The sequence below is a fragment of the Bombus pascuorum genome, chromosome 11 (assembly GCF_905332965.1).
Source record: "Bombus pascuorum chromosome 11, iyBomPasc1.1, whole genome shotgun sequence".
NCBI lineage: Eukaryota > Metazoa > Arthropoda > Insecta > Hymenoptera > Apidae > Bombus > Bombus pascuorum.
The window spans coordinates 5,310,193-5,330,848 of NC_083498.1; the positions used below are offsets into that span (position 1 = coordinate 5,310,193).

The 20,656-nt window shown below is 43.5% G+C and overlaps 2 protein-coding genes across 5 annotated transcripts in view; one reads left to right on the forward strand and one right to left on the reverse strand.

Moving 5' to 3' along the window:
• The window catches only part of LOC132911573 (mushroom body large-type Kenyon cell-specific protein 1), a 108,420-nt gene that overhangs the window by 45,574 nt on the left and 42,190 nt on the right, over positions 1-20,656 (forward strand). The gene's annotated exons all lie outside the window — the stretch shown is intronic.
• LOC132912059 (uncharacterized) lies at positions 14,550-18,780 on the reverse strand. The gene is made up of 2 exons (XM_060969168.1): positions 18,388-18,780; positions 14,550-14,600 (listed from the first exon to the last, which is right to left on the reverse strand). Exons 1-2 carry the CDS (start codon positions 18,778-18,780, stop codon positions 14,550-14,552), a joined length of 444 nt encoding a protein of 147 aa, XP_060825151.1.

Sequence of the window (20,656 nt, forward strand, 5' to 3'; positions counted from 1 at the left end):
CACCAGTGCGTTTCTGCATACGTGCGGTCGCGCGATCCGCTCGCCAGCGCGCGCGTGTTAGCAAAATGGCCGGCAGATTTAGACTTACGTAACGCTTGCATGTGCCGAACGCGGCCCGGTGACTCGGTCCCAGCTATTTCGCTTCGATGACGGGCCGCCATGTGCAGACTATCCTGTCGAAAACCATCGCTGATTCGTTGTCGACATCGTCGACCTGCTCGTAAATAAGAAACTATAGTTAGCAATCGTATTGAATAAGTGACAAGTGGACTATGCATTTTTGTGCAAATTCATGTGAAACAAGGAAAGATGGAAATCGGATAAAAAATTGTTTTACCTACCAAATAGTGTAGCAACTGCTGTATATTTTATACATTTTTGTAAACTACGCGCTATTTCCTGGTTATTCAGATTTCTGCATAAAAGTTTGTACAGATTCGTATTTTTATTTTCACGCGACTGCGACACTTTAGCTCTAAGCAGGCTTTCGCTGAATCTTCCGCTTGCCGAATGTTGTAACAGATACGCTACTTTGGATATTTCGTCTTTGTATGTTGCTTACATAGATTTCGTGTATATTTGCACACTAAAGTTTCCCGCAAATGCACAAAAATCCGTAGTTTACCTACTCGCAAGTCTCGAATCGAGAATCCGCTCGTATTTGGGCTTTTCTCACGCAAAAGTGAAAAACCGCAAGGCTTGCACGATGAATTCATTTAGATCAACGAGCCGTTTCAAGGGTCAGCATATTAAGGCTTACGTAATGGCTTCACGTGTCGAAGACGATACGAAGTATCTTTCTTATCGTTGGCTAAAGTGGCGATTTTAATTCTATTCGTTCTTTGTCCCTCGTAGAGTTGCACATGTATCGAGCGCAAGTCGAGGGTTATTTCGATTCGTAGTTTAACCGCGGGACCTGTACATCGTGTTTACCGTATACGTAAGTTACTGTAACGTTGGTAGTTGGTGTAGCAGTTGGATACGACGCGAGTACACGATACTCCATGGCGAAAAATTTGCCAAGATCGACTCGAGCCGTAGCAATCGCTTAAAGGATTCATACGAAACTGGCGGTTATAGACTGACTCGTGAAACTTTGCATCAAGTCGTTCGAAAAAACCGCGGTTTATAACTCTCGCGATCGGAATTCGTTTCCACGTTTTCTTTGTACCACTCCTCTGACAAGACTTGTCTTTCCAGTAGGACAGCTCGGTGTGTGCCGCGATTAAACTTTCAGACGTTCCGCGTGCGGCGCCATACTATAAATTTGAGCCACGATATCGAATATCGTTCATAGCGAAACGCATACACAGGTATCCCCCTTATAACACGGTGATAGTTACACCCTCGCTGGAAAATCTTAGAACGATCATTACTAGACTACGGATATTCGCGTATTTTTGGATTTAACATTTCACAAGTTTAGAGGATCTACAAAATATGCTGAAATATATAGGATATTGAAAATAGAGCATTTATCGTGACACTTAGTAGATGAAACGAATTTCTATTTAGATTTCACTTGTTCAATTGTATTCATAAAAATGCGAAATTGCATAGAAAAGGTTATGGATGAATTATATTTGAACAACATTTAACATCTAACTTTATACCTTATGAAGTATAGAAGATGCAAACTGTTGAGACGTGGAGGACGCGTGCTACTAATATATTGACAATCTTAGAGAAAATTGCGTGCAGTTTAAAATCCATAATTTATATCAAATATGAAAAGTCCTATAAAAAATAGGAGACGCATCCTATGATTTTTTAACACGAGTATATTGCGAATCCCTGTTATACGAAACAAACAACCAGTACAAAGAGTAGGCTTATTGCAAAAATCAACGAGTTACCTTATTTTCTTTTCATAACCAAGAGAAAAGAGTCAGTAATTAATTGAGAGTACCTACTCTGTATTAATATCACATGTATATACGTCTTGTCCTTCATCGCCGCTTGACATCGTTAAACGAGAGGCGAAATATCTTCGTCTCCTGAGCTTCGTTAATTTACGTATGAATCCTATTTATGTCAGTCGTGAAAAACTGTCATCGATTTTTTATCAGCAAGCTTCGAGTTGCTACTTGTCTATAGCGAAAGAACTTTCGAGTGCGAAGGGTTAATACTAGGCGAACCAAAACCGACTTAAAAATTTCAATATTTCAAAATTCCGTGCGCGAATCTAGGATAGCGCGCACAATGAAAAATGTCAAACGACGATGCTGCGACTTAAAAATTCTCATAACCTACGTGCCGTTTCGTACGGAGATGCTCGAACCGTATAGCGAGACGTTGTTCGCGGGATACCTGTACGCGTGCATACACGTACGTATACTACATTTGCCGTCCAAAAGTATTTAAGCCAGAGCGGAATTAGAAAAATGATCGGTAGATTTAAGCTTGCGTAACTTCACGTGTCCCTCCTAGACAAGGTGTCCTCGACTGAAAGTCTTCTTTGAGTTATTTTTATCCGTGCTACGCACGTACGTGCAGGTCATATCGGGTATTCGAAATGTTAATTAGCCAGAGAATCGTATGGATTAGTTAGACGCGAAATGCAAAGCAGTTTGATCATCGAGCACCATCCGCCAGCACAGATCGCTCTACGTTCCACGCATACCTAGAAATCGGTTTTCCGTTCCGGCAGCGTCGTTCCTTTCTTATATATTCTGGCGACGTGGAAACGCCAGAACGAAGAGAAGGAAATAGATATTTTGCGGAGTCGAACGAAAGACGAGTAGGAGGAGCATGTGTCTGATAGCTGCGAACTAAATCAATCTCGATCGCGCGTCTATTTTCGTTTGTATTGTTCGCTGAAATGGCTACATTTATTAATCGCAAGAGTCGTAACATTTTGGATTCTTGCCTCCGTGTTCAAGAGAGCAAACACGTTAGCAATTCTCGTTCAACCTTTGCTGAATTTTTCCTTAACATCGATTTAATTCTTTTGAACGATATATTCGTCGTTACTCTCATACGATTGTAATTATATCGCAGAAAAACTGTATTTGATTGAATCACAATTTTGTGGGACCTGCGTCAACGATTTTTTGAGAACGACGATAGGAAGTCAAATTATGCGTGCCGCTTCTTGTTATTTCAATGGATTATTAGCTGAAAAGTAAAAATAAAAAAAAAAAAACATTCGTTGTTTTGTTCTTGTTATGAATGACTGCAGATGTGCATGGATTACCGCAACACATCTGCATGTCGCGTATATCTATACGCAATGAGAAACACCAACGCGATCACATATGTGTAACAACGTTCACACGGTTATCGTTATTGTTCATCATCGATAAGACATTTTCCCCAACGATAAACATAGATTGTTCGGTTTGTTCGAAAGTTGATGAAAATATTCATCCATCAGATTTCCGATCGCTATCGATACCAACTCCCTATATACACTACTTTCGATAAGGGAACATTACATGGTGTTCGAGCGAGTCATCCGCAATCCATTAACGCAGAAACAAGCTCGATCGACGTTCGTCCTCTATCTGGTCCAGGTTTAGAAACGATCGACCTCTTTCGTTTGCTAATTAATCGATGCAACTGAGAGAGAGAGAGGGAGAAAAAGAGAGAGAGAGAGAGAGAGAGGAACGTCGCGCCAAACGCGAAGAATATCGTTTAGAACAGTTGAAACGTTTATTTTTACATTTCCTTTCTGGACATGGCTCGATGAATAAATGCAGCATTCGAAGAGTAAAGCGACACGATCTGTATTCCCATCCAGATACGCATCCTGCCTTGTCTAATGGCACGATACTGCTTCCTATCGACTTTGTAGTACGTGTACTATGCAGAACTGAAAAGAGAACTAGCGAAATGGCACAGGACACTTTACTTGTTTCATGTGATACACTTGCGCTGCTCGTAACTAGATTGCAGATATTTATGCAAATTCGTATTTTTATCAGAGTTAAAAGAAAAAAAGAAACCTAAATATAGTTTTGTTTCACATAGTAAATATCGATTATAAACGTGTGCCGTTACTTCAGATAGTAATAGCTTACGTATTTTCTGTTATTACGCGTATCCTACGAAATTTTGCAGATTTATTCATAAATGCATAAAAATTCGCAGTCTATTCATCGCGGTTGTGTAAACTCTTTCAAACTTCGGGAAATGATAATTTAGACACGAACGGGGGAAATAGCGACGAAAAAGATATTCAGCAAATCCCCTTGACGTTTTCTTTCGTAAAGGCGAGATTAAAAAATACAATTCAACGATATAAATTAACTGAAAAGTAACTGTAAAACGAGGTGATCCGATAGCGCAACGTTTTCTTCGCGAGTGTGTTCGTAGCGTGGCATTCTTTCTCGCGTTTTCGATTTTCTAAAATCTTAATGCGACGAATTTTCCAAACTACGCCGCGATGATAAAAAGGAATAGAGCTGGACTTTGACGCACGACGACGACGACGTTGTATAGGTTACTGTCCAAGCCGCTCTTTAGACCAGCTAATGGACCAAGACTCTATTAATATTGATAATGGCGAAAATCAGGCCAATAAGCGGCCGTGGTACTGATCGCGTTCGAGGATACGGTGTCTACGTACAGATTAACTTGCACCACGGGCACAGGCGTCGGTTTGCAGAGTAAACGATCGACCGACGTTCTCGCGAGGACTCGTTCCGTCTCTTTCTAACTTGCCAACGGCAACCAAACTGTTAACTATTCCAACGGATACTCATAAATATGAGTTTGAAAAACGCATTTAAAATGCGCTTTTAATTTACCTAGTTAAAAGTATCTGTTACGTGTTCCAGTTCCGAATCTCCGTCGTTGATTTTATTGCTCTTTCTCGAACGGTGGAGAGAAGAGGAGAGGAGAGGAGAGGAGAGGGAAAGGGAAACGAGAAAAGAAAGTAAGAAATAAAGCGGAAAAGAGAGAGAGAAGGTGAAACGTTAAGAGGGGAAATAATAATTTTCTGTATTCGCCGGTTTCGTCTGCCGGTTCACGTTTGTTCGTAGTACTTATTAAGATCTTATCATCGGTGACGTAAGTGTTGGACTGAAACATAGCGCTGGAAGGCTAGGCTGTTCCACCAATTTTACTGGTTTTTTGCCTCTCTTGCGTCACCGTACAAGCCACGCAAAAAGATTTCAAGCAAGATCGACGTCGTCGAATTAATCGTTACAGCATTAAATTACACGCTTCTGCGCGCTAGTGTCGTTACCGGTGCCACGGACTCGCTCTCGTTCACGATCATCTGCAAGATTTAATCGATGTTTTTCTAACTTATTTGTAATCCGGCCGGCTGAGAAGCTAGCTTTTCCATTACAGATTATACGGAGCATGGTAACCGTTCCATAAGCTTCGAGTGCAACGGACGTTCGTCAACCGTAAAGCAGCGTTTACTAATTATCGTAGCTGCCATTGACACGCGCTTAATAATAGAACGCCGAAATGTTATTAATTGTAAGTAACTGGCCCGGGCAGATACGGAGCAACTGGTATCGCGATTTCTACATTTGAAAAATCTCGGACAGTGCTTGATGAAGGTCTGTTAAACTCGATCGTTATCTATCGACGTGTAACGTTCAAAGAATGCTATAATTAGACGCTTCGAAGAATTAACGCGATCGTGCAATTTATCCCGTTCTCGAGATATATCTCATAAGAGAAGCACGTTTCGAAACTTTGAAATAACATCGATCGGCGGCCATAAAACGCGTTGCCACACGACGTATTACTTCTATTGCGAGTTGTAACGGGCAACGTTCAAACTTGTTTCGTTGCCGAGCTGCTAAATTGACAATGAACGATCATGCAAATTAGCCTGTACACGAAATTACGGAGTTGAGAACGGCGGAAAGACAGAGGGGAGTGGGGTAAAGCAACATCAACGCTGATTCTTCTTTTTTCTCTTCTCTTTTTAAAACGAAACGTTAGTGCCAATAGCAATAATCGACGTTTTATTATCGCTCTCTATCGAACGAAGAGATGGAGTTACACGTTATATATATAGATATATAGCGTTATTTGTACCAGCCGGATAAAACGTTTGTCGTGAAAAAGGGAAATTTTTTTTATAACGGGACATTGTTACAACGCACGATTCGATTCATGGGACGCACTGTCGTTGCGTCACACGAAATTTCGTTATTTCTAAATTATCTGTGCAGTCGTAAAGTTATCTGGCAATTGGCGATTGCCGCGCACGCTGCAACGAGTGGAAAAATCTGGAGCGACGAAATTAACTTTCGCCAATCGTAAACGGACTCGATTATAGATTGCACTTCTTCAGGCCGAGGCTAAACAGTGCCGCCCTCGTATTTTCCTTCCTACGATCCCGCGCTCCACCGCTATACGAGCTCCACGTCGCAGCTGCATTTTTATCGATTCTTTGGAGGCCTAAGCCTTCCACCTTCGCGTTGCTTCAAAATTCTACGACCGACTCTATCACGTTTCACCGACGAATTAATCTTTACTTTTATCGCTGCTCCCTGGTGCGCGGAATTTCGAGCACATCTTTGCTTTTCCGGGGGAACGTTCTGGTGAAGGGAACCGTAACACAAATTTGTGAATCCATCAAATTCTCGTTGGATGTTTCGATGCGTATTTCCTTAATATCGCTTGCTTCGAATTGATAATTAAGTTTGCGCGATAACGCTTAGAGAACCACGTTCCTTTTACATTCACAAAACGAAAAGGAATTTCATACCGATTTAACCATTTCACATTTATAACGCGACCTATTTCAATTATCAAATACGTATTACAGTTGCGTATCAATCTAAAATACACTCAGCATTTTTATACGTATTTGTCGAAGATAAAATTACAAATTTCAAGATACGAAAGATATGCGAAAGCATATGAAATATCCCAAAATTCTTCGTAACATTTATTTAGTAAATAAATCTCTGTCTTGATCCTATTCTCTCAAGACTACCCATAAAAATTCTGAATTTGCATAAAAATCCGCACTCTATTTATAACGTTCTTCGAAATCCATACGCCTGTAAAACGAATTTATTGCTCGACCCAATAAATCGTCAGCCAGTGACCAATATTGTTACCCTGACCGTCGACACAGCCGCGTTGTATCGCGTTTCTGGAATGGTTTCCGCGCATCTCGCGACGATTCGCGGCTGAAACGCGCTAGTCGGCTCGTTCACGCTCGCTCGTCTGCATGCGTGCGTGCAGCTCGCGACGAGCGTGTAGAGTATCGCGAAAGATGGTGAAAAAGAGAAGGGGAGAAGGAGCTATGTTTTTGCGTCAGACAGTGCAGCACGCAAGTGCATTTCGTCGGACGAGTCGCGACGCCCGGAACGTCCCCATTCTAGTTCGACTATCTACATCGCTATAAGTTTACGTAACCGCACGAAACCTGTCAGCTGACATTTTGGTGCTAACCAATGGTGACTATTGTCTTTCTCCTTCTGCGCTACGTTCTCGTCTATCGCCGCTAACTGGTCGCCTCAATTTCTAACATTCCCAACCAACCGGATAGTATAGACGTCTGTCTTCTGCTAGATGCGCTCGATCTACGTACCTTGACTCGCCTGAATACTTTGAAACACATTTTTGCTTATCGAGAGATGGACGAAGGGGAGACACCGGTAGCTACAAAAAGTATTGCCACGCCATTGCATTTATTACATTTACATACTAATTGCATGTTAATTATCATCATCTACATACTAATTAGTTGGATGCAAGTATATTAAAGACCGAGCAATAGTTTGTCATAATGTTATTAAAATCGTGATTTCTTGAAATCTCGAGAAATTGTAAAGTCCAGATCGAAGAGACGGTGATAAGGAAGATACGTTCAACTTATCACTGGAATTCCTTTTTTCGTCGCCACAATGTTAGAAAATAGAATTTGGTAGCGCAATTTATCTGTTATGTTGACGGGGGAAATGTCATTGGTAATAGAAAAGGAGAAAGATACTCGAGTAATCGATAAATAATTATAATTACATAGCAGGAACTTAATAGCTAAGACATAGTTCTGGCTAATACATAATTAATAAAAATTATCCGATCACTTAAATATATAGAGACTTATAAATATCAAGAATTACTAGCCAATAAAGTAGTAAGAAGAAACGAAATGAAGGAAATCTAAAGCGACATAAGAGAGATCGTTGGAGTTTAAGTAAGCGAAATGGTCGTAGGAAAAAGATCAATGAATGTATGTGAACTATTAGGGATTTAGCATCGTACGATTGAAACAGCTAAAATAACCATACAACCTACGATTAATGTTCAACCGGTAATAGTTCTTTTGGATGGAACATTAAGTTGAAATTTCCGGAGATTAAATTGAAAAGAAAATGACAAACGGAATGTTGCGCTAACGCAATGTGGGTCTTCATCGGATTAAATTTCGTATCATCTAGCGATGCTCTCACAGGACTACACAAATTTTGTATATTCATATATACTGTGAGAATGAAAGTACGTAGAAGCTGATAAAGAGCGGTACATTGTAAAATAAGAAGGCGCCAATACTTTTGCAGCTTCTCACCGAGTTCCAAGAATTCCAAGATCAGATCGGATTATCTCGAAACAGATTAGAGCACGGAGAGTGCACTTCCAAAAATCGGATCGGAGGTAGTTGGCTAGAGGTTGGAGAAGTCTGAAGAACGTGGGATTTCCGGCATACATTTTCTTTCGTTCCTCTACCCTCGTTTCTTTTATCCAACCGTCTTTCTTCGTACGTAAATGACTTAAGCCTCTCAGAAGGCAAATCGATCAGCCAGCCTTTTCATAAAGTTATCAGTTTCGCGTTATCCAGATACATAATTGGAATTTGAAAGGGAAATATAATTTTCATAAATTTACTTTAAGTAAGGGAACATCATGGACACTTGTAAATTCGAAGGGAAATTTCGAAACATGGTATTTTTGATTGTCATTCTCTCGTACGTTTCAATTTTCGCAGCTGATCAGCGTGACTTGTGAGCGACTCGTATCACGAAGAGAAGCGGAGCGAGTCAAGGAATTGTTTGGTGAATGTCGGCTCTGTTCAGCGATACAGTGTTTACGAAAGCGTCGAAGGGAGATATTAAGTTATTATATTTCACGAGCAGTCTTTGTCTCCGTGAAATTCAACAATAAGCCTCTTATCAGCGAGCTACTTGGCGAAAAGAAACGCGTGTCGATGATCACGTTTAAAGAAAGCCGAGCGAAAACGTTTCCTGAAGATATATATTCCGGTAAAAGTTAGTATTTTCACGGTGTCGACAGAATTTTTAAAAAACGAGTTCTTGAAAGGTTGATCGTTCGATACGCATGGTAAAATTCACCTTCATCCAACAGTGTGACGTGTACGAACAGCGTGCCGGAGTCAACAAGTTGTTCAGCCGGACCACCCCTTCCCCCAACTAAATCCCACTTCCTATAATTAATAAACGTCATGTATCGTGGCAGTGCCGAGCAATTTAGATCAGAGTCGATGCGTCGCATCAAGACCTCTCGTCGGTCGGTTGATTTTCAAAGCGTATTTCAATTTTTGTTTCTCCCTTCGTTATTGATTCGCGTCTCGCGCCTTTTATTTACCAGTCAATTACATTCGCCAGGATTTTATTGGCCGTCTTGCACCTGACGTTTCATCGTGCGTTTTGTCGATTTTGTGTCCAGATCAACCGTCCCCACCTGCCCGCCCCCTCCCCCTTCAACCGTCCGCTCGTCGACTCGAACCAGACGGTGGCGCGCTATTTATTATATTTTTTGACGCTCGTTCGTAGAATAACTAAGGGGAAATCTGTCGGAAAATTGCAAATCGAAGGGAAAAGAAACGCGTCGCGCGACGAAACACACGTACATACATAGATAACGCGTAAACGTATCGGTAGTTCGTATAGGTATAAACGGCATTGTCATTTTGCGTGGTAGCTCCGTGCATCGGTCGCGTATAGCTTTGCAGCATTCCTATACCCCCAGCCCCTACAAGGGTCAACGTCCTTTTGCCTTTCGACGAAGCAATGGAGGAAATATTAATTTCAAGGTTTTTTGTCGAGCTTTCCCGGCCATGCTTCCTCCGATATTGGCAAAAGCGGAACCGAGGAAGAGTTCGCGGCAGGCCGGGACATTAATTTGCAAAGTCGTAAACAAGACGGCTGCTGTCGATACTTTTAATAAAATGCTAGTAATTAAATTGTGCGGGGGATCGGTAATGGTCGAACCGGTCCGGATCGAAGGACGTGCCCAGAGAACGTACGGAGCCGAGTGGTCGTCGGTTGAAAGGTAATATCGAACTCGTATTTTAGGTAGACGAGAGGTAGGTGGTGGTCGAGTCTAGGGAGTAAAAAAAAAAAGGGAAAGGAAAGGAGAGCAGAGGGGTCGTAGGGGAAAGAAACAAAAAAGGTCTGGTGAAAACAAAAAGGAATCCGCGTCTTTGGGAGTAGTGTGTTAGTTAACCCCCACTCATCTCACTCTCTCTCTCTTTCTCTCTCTCTTTCTCTCTTTCTCTCTCTCTCTCTCTCTCTCGAGGGTGTCCGCTCGCGACAACTCATCCCTGCCGCCCCACTTCGCTGCACTTCCCTCACCCGATTCCCCACACCGCCACCTTCTACCTTCCTTTCGCTCTCTCTCTGTTCCATCTTTCGTGTCCTTTCTCCTCCTCCGGCTTCCTATCTCCTCGTTTCTGAAATTTTTGAATATCCGATCAATAGGTAGCTGCTCGCAGAGAAAAAAGGAGCCGAGGTGGGGAGGTATCGGATGGGTACTGCTGGAACTCCACCACCACCCCTATCCTCGCGATTCGTCGCGCTCTTCGAGACCGAGACATATCCGTTTTTTCTCCGAGAACGTCCGACCGATCTCTCGCTCCCACGATTAATTGCCGAGGTACCACTCGTTCCGCGAGTACATACCACCCTCCGGTACGTCGTCCTATAGCTCAACTCTGTTTCTTTTCTACCACCGGCTGTATACGATCGCCGCGTTCTATCCTTAAGAGATATCGACTAGCTACCAATGGAAGGGTATAACGTCACAGCTTGGCCGTGGTCTCTTTAAAAATTTGCCATCCGTTTCGCGGTATAAGCGCCTCCGGACCGTCTACCCTCGAGCGTCTCATGAAAATATTATTTTTCAAAAGTTGCTGTCTCGATCGTGGCCGGTCTTAGCGTGGTCTTAGAAGCCACGCGAATACGAAATCAGCCACCTGCCACGCTTCCATGCTCTAGCTATTACAGTTATTCTTATATACCAAGTAGCGGACAGTGAAATTGGAATATAACCAATTCATACTTGAATCACCCGCCACGCGACCCGTCCGCCCTTTTTAAACTCCGATGCCATCTTTCGCGGTGTTGAACTAAACGCCCGATATTACCGCGTTCAGTTCGACACGCGATATCGCCCGGTGTTCCGCAGAGCGTCGAGGAAAGAGAAAAAGAAAAAGAGTGGTACACGGGGGTTGGGCTGGCTGAGGCTAGGCACTTTCAAACTTTGAACGCCGTCGTCGCGTAAGCCACGCATTTTCATTTACCAAAAACGCGAAGCATAATAAGGGGGAAGATAAAAGTAAGCGTCAAAGCGGTAGAAGCGAGCACGCGGAACCCTCGAGGGGTTCCCCCGGAAAACGAATCCGCGAAACACGAACGGCGGTCGGGCGATGCAGCGGCGCGGGTGCAACGACTCTGCTGCAACCGGCTGCAACGTTGTCGAACGGCGCGCTTTTCATACCACCAGCCATCCAGTCATCGTCTTTACGCAAGGCTTACAGCGGGGCAGGAGGAGGGCAGGGGGAGAGCGGGCCATGTTTCGAAGCGTTTTATAATTGAGATCGTGGTGGTAACCGGGGGAGGCACAGCACGCGGTCTCCCGCCACCGGGAGAGGACGGGGGATCGATAGCATTTTTTTTCGGGGTAGGAACCCAGACGTACGTAGACTACGTACGTGGAGCGAAGGTGGCCGACGAGAAGGGGCTCGAATCGTGTGACACATCCACGCACAGCGACTGATATACCGTGCTACGTCGCCAGTTATGTACGTACGAGGGAACAGCCGGTAGAAAGGGGGTAGGAGGTGTACGACTGCGGACCGCTGGCTGGCAGGGTAGGAAAGTGGGCAGGGAGGGAGAGAGAACGGGCCTGGAGGGTCGCTCCGGCAGGCTTGCTTTTCGACAAAGAGGCGACGACGCTTTTTTATAATTGCGTTTTTAATTTGATGGATTCTTTGATGCGTTTCGTCGTATACTCGAGCGTGCGCGGAAGAGCGACCGATGGAGAGAAAAAGAGAGAAACCAGGGAGACGAGAAGGAGAGAAGGACGCGGACGCGTATGGAAGTGTTGGCATACGTGTACCGTAGGGGTGAAGGGTAGGGAAGGGAAGAGAAGAGAAGGGAAGAGAAGAGAAAGAAAGTGGAAAAAAGAGGAAGGAAAAGGGACGGACCGAACGATAGAAGCGAAACAGAAAAAGAGAGGAACACGGCGGCGTCCACGAGAGTTTTTTTCTGGCCCAGCACGAAGCCCTCTTTTCCTTTAACCACTCTTTCGCAATCCGTATAACGCGCACACATCTTCGTCTTCGTCACACCAGCACGGCGAGAAACCGAGCTTTCCATATCGTACGTACATACGTAGATGTATGTTGTATATAACCACGTGCCTACTTCGTCTTTTCCCTCCTTCTTTAGTCCATTATACATGTCTGTCTCTTTTTCTAAATTTTCTCTTCTACTCGTCCAGTCGAAGGGTTGTCTCGCTAAATTAATTTCAATTCCGTTTGCCACGTGCACTTTCGTCCTGCTAGATTTTCCAACCTCCTGACAATTTTTCCCTCTGTCCTGGCGAACGCAACGTGTCTTTCTAAGATCATTGGTCGCATCAAGAGAGAAGCAAGATGGAGCGAAGTTGTCTTCTCCAGTATTGCACCGATGACATTCGTCGTGCATGTCGTAAAGTTTCGATTTCGACTCTATTGTATAATCATTTATCCACTAATATTAGTATACTATGACTATATTAGTGACTCGACAAGTTGTAAATCACAGCTTATAGACTTCTCCGTCCTCTTTTACGATTTTACATCAAATAGGATAATCGAATGACTCGTAATTCATTTGTGAACTTATATTCGTCTCATTATCACGTTTGTTATTCTTTTACAAATTTACCAATAACGATAATAGCTAGTAATCGAATTGATAAGAAGATACGAAATTGGTTTTGATAGATTTTTCAATTCCTTTCTGAACTTCCTTTCGTGAATCGAAGGATTTTCGAGAACGAGAGGAGAACTCGTTCGAGTAGTTAACGACATGGTAAACTAGCATAATGTGATCTGAATTTGCCGCAACGTGATACAGATTTAGACTTAAATCCAGTGTACCAACGCATTGACCTCATTCGACGACGTATAAGGATCAAGCGAACAAACAAAGCGAATTGAGCTGGTTCATCCGATGACGTATGGAGGTGGTAGAAAATTAGATCGCTATAGCTCATTAATGATCGCTCGGACGTGAAATAGCACCGTGATAATTTAATCGTTTTCTCGGGATTAATCGTTGACCGTTTTACTTGATGAATTTTTCAAAAGCGCGCGCACGCTCATAACTTTATGACGTTTCGATCGTGGTTTCGCCTCTAATGACATCAGCCTGCCTTTCGTTTTGAAACGACACGATTCGCAGCACGAGCTTTGAGCACGCGTATTTAACTCAGCAATGTGAGCAGTCACGCGTTTTCGAGTTTTTCGAACAGCGTTGGAGAGCACGCGGATGCAGCGGAACGATTTTTATTGCATTTCGCAGCGTGGAATCCCAGCTGGAAATTGCGTCCAGTGAAACGTTTTGTTTTACAACGTTCTCTATCCTCTCTCTCTCTCCCTCCCTCTCCCTCCCTCTCTCTCTCTCTCTCTCTCTCTCTCTCTCCTATGCTTGTATTCACTGAACAGATTTTTTACGCTTTTTCCCAGCAACTCGTTTTCACAGAGGACATCATCGCAATCATCGGGTTCAGATCGAGTCGAAAATTGAGATTATCCTATTCACGCGGCGAAACTTTTAATGCGTTCGATCGCATTTCATCCGTCTACCAAAGTGAGATTAAATCAATCGCCGTACTGTTGTCGCTCGGGTGGCGTTTCAGGCAAAGACAAGAGGAATTCTCTGCCCTCTTTAGTTCAAATGTTCTACCTACTGTTTGGAACCTCAAGGAAGCTCTTGTTTTTTCGCATACGTTTTTCATAATATCACCATCTAATAATCAATTAAAATTTGAAAGTGAAATATATACAAGCGGAGCATAATTTTTAAAATGGAATACGTAGTCTCATTTATCACGAAATCGTATATCAAACAGGTCTTGGTTACGTTAGAAAAATAATTAGTTTGGGGCGTATTTCATCCACTGATGATTAATCTGGAAAGAGTTAATGTATCGTAAGACCAGCATCTCACATTGATGGAAAAGCTGTGTATGTAAACTAATATGTGTTCAGCTAAAAGACATACACTACTCTCCTTGGTTAAATGGTTAAATCATTTACCATTTTGAGACTGAGGAAGACTTCAGTTCTATAATTTTCTTTGTACCGCCTTTCTTTCTCCTCGCTTAGTTTAAAATATTTAGTTATTGTTGTTTCGTAACGGTCTGTCTGGTTTAACTATATTTAAGAACTGAAAAGATACGAGGAATTAGAAATGTCTGAACTTATTTTAAAAAGTGGAGAAATGTTAGATAGAATACTTTAACAATGTCCTGAGAATTTGGATTTAGTCTCAAGCTTTAAAAGCATTGTCTCTGCACTTTCATAATTAATTAAGTTATAACTTTATTCTGTGGCGTGGTACGTTTTCATGCCTTGAGGAAATACAGTGAATTTTTTATAACAATAAATATGGAACATAATATTTTATAAAAAGCAGTAGTGGTCTGCTGAAAACGTCGTCCTTCTACATTTCCTTCAAAACTGGGAAAAATTACAGCATTCAAAAGCTTCAACACTTTTAGACACGTTTTACGAACAGATTATGTATGCTGTGAAAAACATTTTGAAATTTCGTTAATCCCGTTACGGGACTCGACTATCGCGATTACATGGGTCAAATTTGAAACAAATATGAAAGTATATACACGGAAATTACAAGATATCTAATACAAACATACTTTTCACAAAGATCGCGAAGGTATTTAAAGTTAATCTATCTATCATTTTTTCCAGTTTCCAGTTTTGAAGGAAATGTAGAAGGACGACGTTTTCAGCAGACCACTACTGCTTTTTATAAAATATTATGTTCCATATTTATCGTTATAAAATGTTCACCGTATATCTTTAACACTTATTATACGTAGGTATATATGATATGATTATTCGTACTGTTATTCGTAATGTCTTCGATAATAATAAATATCATGCAATTTCTATACACTATATAATATTTTCTGATTGCCTTCAAATATTACCAATACAATCGCGATATTCCTATCTGCCTACCAGTAAATGAAATTACAGACACATTCTGATAACACATCTTGCATAATACATGTATAAAAATTGCCTAGAGTAAACGTTGAAACACTTTCACCAGCCAATATAGTATGTCTGTACATGTTTGATTTGTTCAACGCACATGTTAAACGTCGACCGCATTGTATCGACGCGACGTGCAAATCCTTCGCGCAGCTGTAGCAAAGTCGAACGCGGTGCAAAGTTTCCATCGGCTATTTAACGATCGACGACATCTGCGACACTCGATGAATCCTCGGATCTTCCACGGTCAGTAGCCGACACAAAAAGTGCAGGGCAATAGAAAGTGTAATTAAAGACGGAGAAGTCAGCAGCGTGATCGTGGGTCGCAGATATTTATTGCGTTCTAGCCCTAAGAGATATGGGCTAAATCTCACGCCGTCGTTTTATACGGGGAAGAAAATGGCGTCTGAAGTGTTAGGGGTCGTATCCCTTTTACTCTGCGAGTCGGTATGAGCAGCAAGAGTCGGCGAAGGTGTCCAAAGTGTGTTCGTAACCGTAGAGCAGTAGAATAAGAAAAAGGTGTACAGAGGAGGAGAAAGTGGTGTGTGTGACTGTGTGTAAGCGAGCGAGCGAGCGAGCAAGAGAGAGAGAAAGGCGAGAGAAACGGGAGCCTAAATTTAGTAGACATCCAAAGTATAGTCATGGAAGCGTGCAAAGAGAAGGAGAGAGCGAGTTCGAGGAGAAACGACGAGGAGCATCACAGTGGCGAGAGGAGATTCACGGAGAGAACGGGGTGGGGTAACTCTGTGCTTTGGTGGCAACGGTTTAGGGTAGCAAAAGGAGGATACCAGAGGGTGGAAGCGGCGGCGGGCGGGAGGAGGGAGAGCGGAACGAACTGTTGCTTCCCCGAGAACCATGTCGTGCTGGTACTTCTAACACAGGATTCTCGAGAGCCTCCAAACAGGATTTAAGCGTTCTCACCGGCCACGAGGAGTATCTCTTCCAGTATTCCATACAATTTCCCTCAAAACGTTCCTCGATTCTGTACCTCCTCTTTGTTGTTGCCTCGCACGTTCTCGTTTCAGATCTACAAAATTAGTATATCTTGTGTGTTTTCAAAAGCGGTCCAACGGAGACCACTTTTCGCACAGACGCCGATTGCATGCGGGCCAAAGTATACATATGCACGGGTAAATCGGATTTTTTCAAATTCTTAATGGCAGAACACTCGATCGATGCTTAGTTTACATAATTTCATCAATTTTATGCACACTTTGTTTCGTCGAGTTAACCAATTTGCCAAATAAACGGCTTACGTAGTATGTAGAGAAATAAAAAAAAAAAAAAAGAATTATAGAGGAAATGAACGTGATTCCTACTCGGTGATCACTAGGTTGTTCGACGGATTGGTCTATATCTGTGGATAAGAAGAAAGTTGCAAACGAACGTGTCGGAACTCGAGGGAAGAAAAGACGTACCTATATAGCCTTCTGTGCATCCCTGTTACTTATTACTCCCTTTAACTTCGCGGCTGTATTTTCCACGCTCTCTGGGAGTTGCCTCGTGTCAGTAAATCAGACAACCGAGTCAGGCATCGGACTAAAGCCGCTCTCTCGAAATGCAGAATTTCGACGATCCAGGTTGAATATTTCGCAAAGAATTATGCAATTAATATATTAGATTTAAAGTACGAGACAACTAGTCGAGTCAACGACTCGATTCAATTACTTTGAAACCAATTTCTCAGATAGCTATCGTAGGTTAAAAAATGTCAGAGATGTAGGTATATGGTGATATAGTACATGTATAGGTATAGGTATACACGTAACGTGATAGGTGACCATCGTACAGATTCTGTGCCAGAATTTAAAAATCTTTGCAAACCCGAACACGATTTCGGGGGTGCAGCCAACCGTTCATCGTTCACAGATTCGATCAAAAGAGGTCGAGCGCGACGAGGGTTTCGTGGTCAATTGTGTCACCCTCTCTAAAACAACCGGACCAGAATCTCGCTCGCACATTAATGTTTCTTTTTCCGTAAAAAGTCAGTTGCTTCGTAAAAAGAATTTTTACGCTCTCGCGCATCGTCCTTCCACGGTGTTCGGTCAAATTGAAAGTCAACGGTATCCCGGTGGAAGAACCGTTCCGCGAGGCGATTCAAAGAGCACAGGTGGCCTTTAAATATGAGCGTCGTGGAACGTACGAAAAACTCAGGGTGCGAAAGCAAGGGAGGACCGGCGAAGTGCGTGTGTGGCCCGGAGGGTGGCGGCGTCAGCGGAGGTACGGGGCGAGGTGGATGGAGGACACTGGACCGGAGAGAAAAGAAGGAGACGTGACGAGGAAGAGAGCAAGAGAGTAAGAGGGGTGGTGTCGGTAAGGGAAAGAAGAAAAAGAGGCCGTGAACGAGTATGCGTGAGAGGATATACGCGTGGTCGTATGTGAGCCGAGGGGGAAGAAAAAGAGGGACGAAGACGAAGAGAAAAGAATAGAGGAGGAAGAAAGAGGAGGAGGCGAGGAAGGACGTAAAACAAAGTAACGACGAAATGCACTTCCCCCTTTACGCCGTCCCTGGCTCTCGCCCGGAGGGAAACGTCGAACGAAACGTTAAAAACTGGGAAGAGGAATGAGAGCGCGGGGGTGCTAGGTGGTGGCTCGTCGGTCGGGAGGGTCGGTGGGCCCCGTGGAGGCGCAAGGCGGAGGGTTGAGGGTGGGTTTGCTGTGGCAGCCGGGCCACCCTGGAAGGGTGCCGGGAGGTTATGACAGCCGAGGTATTGAGCGGATCCTTCGTTAAAAAAACGAGAAGCACCGTGCTGAGGCGCGTGGAACAGAGACGGATACGGAACAGAGGGAGAGAAAAAGTGCAAGAGAAGGCGAGATAGCGAGAAAGAGAAAACGAAAGCCGTGCGAGGGACCGAGAGTGAGCGGGGAAGAAAGACGAAAAAGGAGATAGAGAAAAGAGGAGCAGTCGAGGTAGATGGAGAAAGAGAGTGCACGACTGCCGCCGCCGCCGCTGCCGCCGCCGCCTCCGCCACCGCTGCCCCGCCGCCACCGTCGCCGCTGTTGCTGCTGCCGCTAGAACCGCCGGTGGAGGTGGTCCAAGGGGTGAGACCAAGTAACCGAATCCAACGCACCCTTGCCTCGCGCCCATTGCCTCCCCCAGCAGAGAAAAAACCGAGTGCACCATCTCCCCCACTTCTCTCCTCCACCTCATCCTCCACCTTTTCCATCTCCTCCTCTACCATCTCCATCTCCACCTCCTCATCCTCATCCTCGTCCTCATCCTCATCCTCATCCTCCTTCTCGACCGCCCCTGACTGCTCTTCCTGAAGCAGTTCTACACCCTGCCCTCCCCACCGCCACGCTTCTCTATCTTCCTCCCTCGTCATCGAGTTTCTTCCGCCACGAAAAAAATACTTCAACTTCGAATGACGTTACGAGCGACCTCCGATCGAACGCGACGAATCTTTGCGCGCTCCTCGACAGTCACGCGCCAACGACTTTGCGACTACTTATTAACTTTTACCATTCTGGCCGAGGGTACTCGTTACAACGATCGATATATTCTAATCACCAGTCTAATAAATTAGAAATCGATTGGAAGGAATTTCAGTCGAATCGATCCGATTCTTTCAATTACTCTTCGTCCAACGATTATCCGTAAAATTCCAATTTTATCTTCCGTATTTCGATTAACAACGATCTACAAAATTCCGATCTATCTTCTATGTTCCAAACCTTCTACCGAATAGCCTACTATTAACTATAAGATCTTATCGATCGTCCGAGAGCGGGTGGTTTTGGGAAACGACGTGCCCCATTTGCAACAATACTAACGATGATCTACGATCAGCCGATTTGTAAGCTCTGTACCTTTCTACGATTATCAGAAAGTACGTTGAAATCGCGATTACGTCGGTTTGAAATCGACAAGTTCGCATAGTGCAAGGCCATTGCAGAGATGTAGAAAAGAAAACATGGATAGTAGAAATGGCCGTGTGGATGTACTTAAAGAAGAGAGAAAGAGAAGGACGGTGAGATAGTGAGGGAAGATGGGACAGGGGAATCGAGACCGTTTGTTCGTCGACGGAAATGCAGGCTGGACACGGAACGACGGAAAACGAAGCGAGTGTGTGCGAAGCACTCCCCGGATTCGCGTAATGGGAAAATCGATTAGGAACCGAGCGAGTAAGGTGACCGTCCAAGATGTACAGATACACCAAGAAGAGTTGTTAGCTCTTCTACATCCGCAGAATTAGACGAGTCGCGAAAAAATAATTTTTCGAATTCGATCGGTTTGATCGAACGGCTACTACGAAAGGTTATTTAAAATCCCAAACGTATAACCATGATTAAAATACTTATTAGCTGAAAAATCTTAGGACGTTCACTGTGCTTCGTTCGCTATCGACGAATTGTATCGTAATAACCCATCTAACTTCGTATTTTGTAGAGAAAGCACCTGTACTGCAAACGTATTAACTATTTTACTTATAAAATTCGTGCAATGTGATATTCTTAAATCACATCAAACATCGAAATTTTATTAAAGAAGAAGTCCCAAGATATTCGAACGCAAGTGTATGTAATTAGAAATTGAAAAGAGGAAGAAACGAAAGGAAGATAAACGTCGAAATCGAAAGGTCGAACAAAGAAATACTTAATATGGCAAAACTCGAGCATCTTAGAACTCCGACCACTTCAAGGTACTCTGAGAGTCTAGTCACTTTTCCCTCGCCCAGCATGCCTGCGAAGGTTCAATGACATCGGTAGAAGCTCCCGTACACGTACACAGAGGCGCACCGAGCTGAAAGTGGAACGCGTAGCAAAAGCGTTCGCTTTTTTTTTCTAACGATTGGGGACGGTTGAGGGGAGATAGAGAGATTATGGGAAACTACCGGTGGAATTTCCCTAATTACTCGAGTACCACTACCAAAACGTCAACGAAATTTCAAGTTCTTTTTTTTTTTCTTTTTTCTTTTCTCTTTCGAGCAGCGGATGCTCGTGAAAGTTTAACGACGCCGACGAAAACTTGGATGCATCCTCACGCGACCCTCGGAAAATGTGGAACAAACGTGTAGAACTGCAGAACAGAAAGTGCCGTATGTTTCATCGATATTGTTCGTATAGGCTTACCTAGCACGAGTATCCAATCGATCTTCCAGCGTCAGTGATATCGCCGTACTAGCCCACGGCTAGCTTCTATTCATCGAACGGCGTCCATGCGCGAGTGGAATATCAACACAGAGAATCAAACGCTTTTAA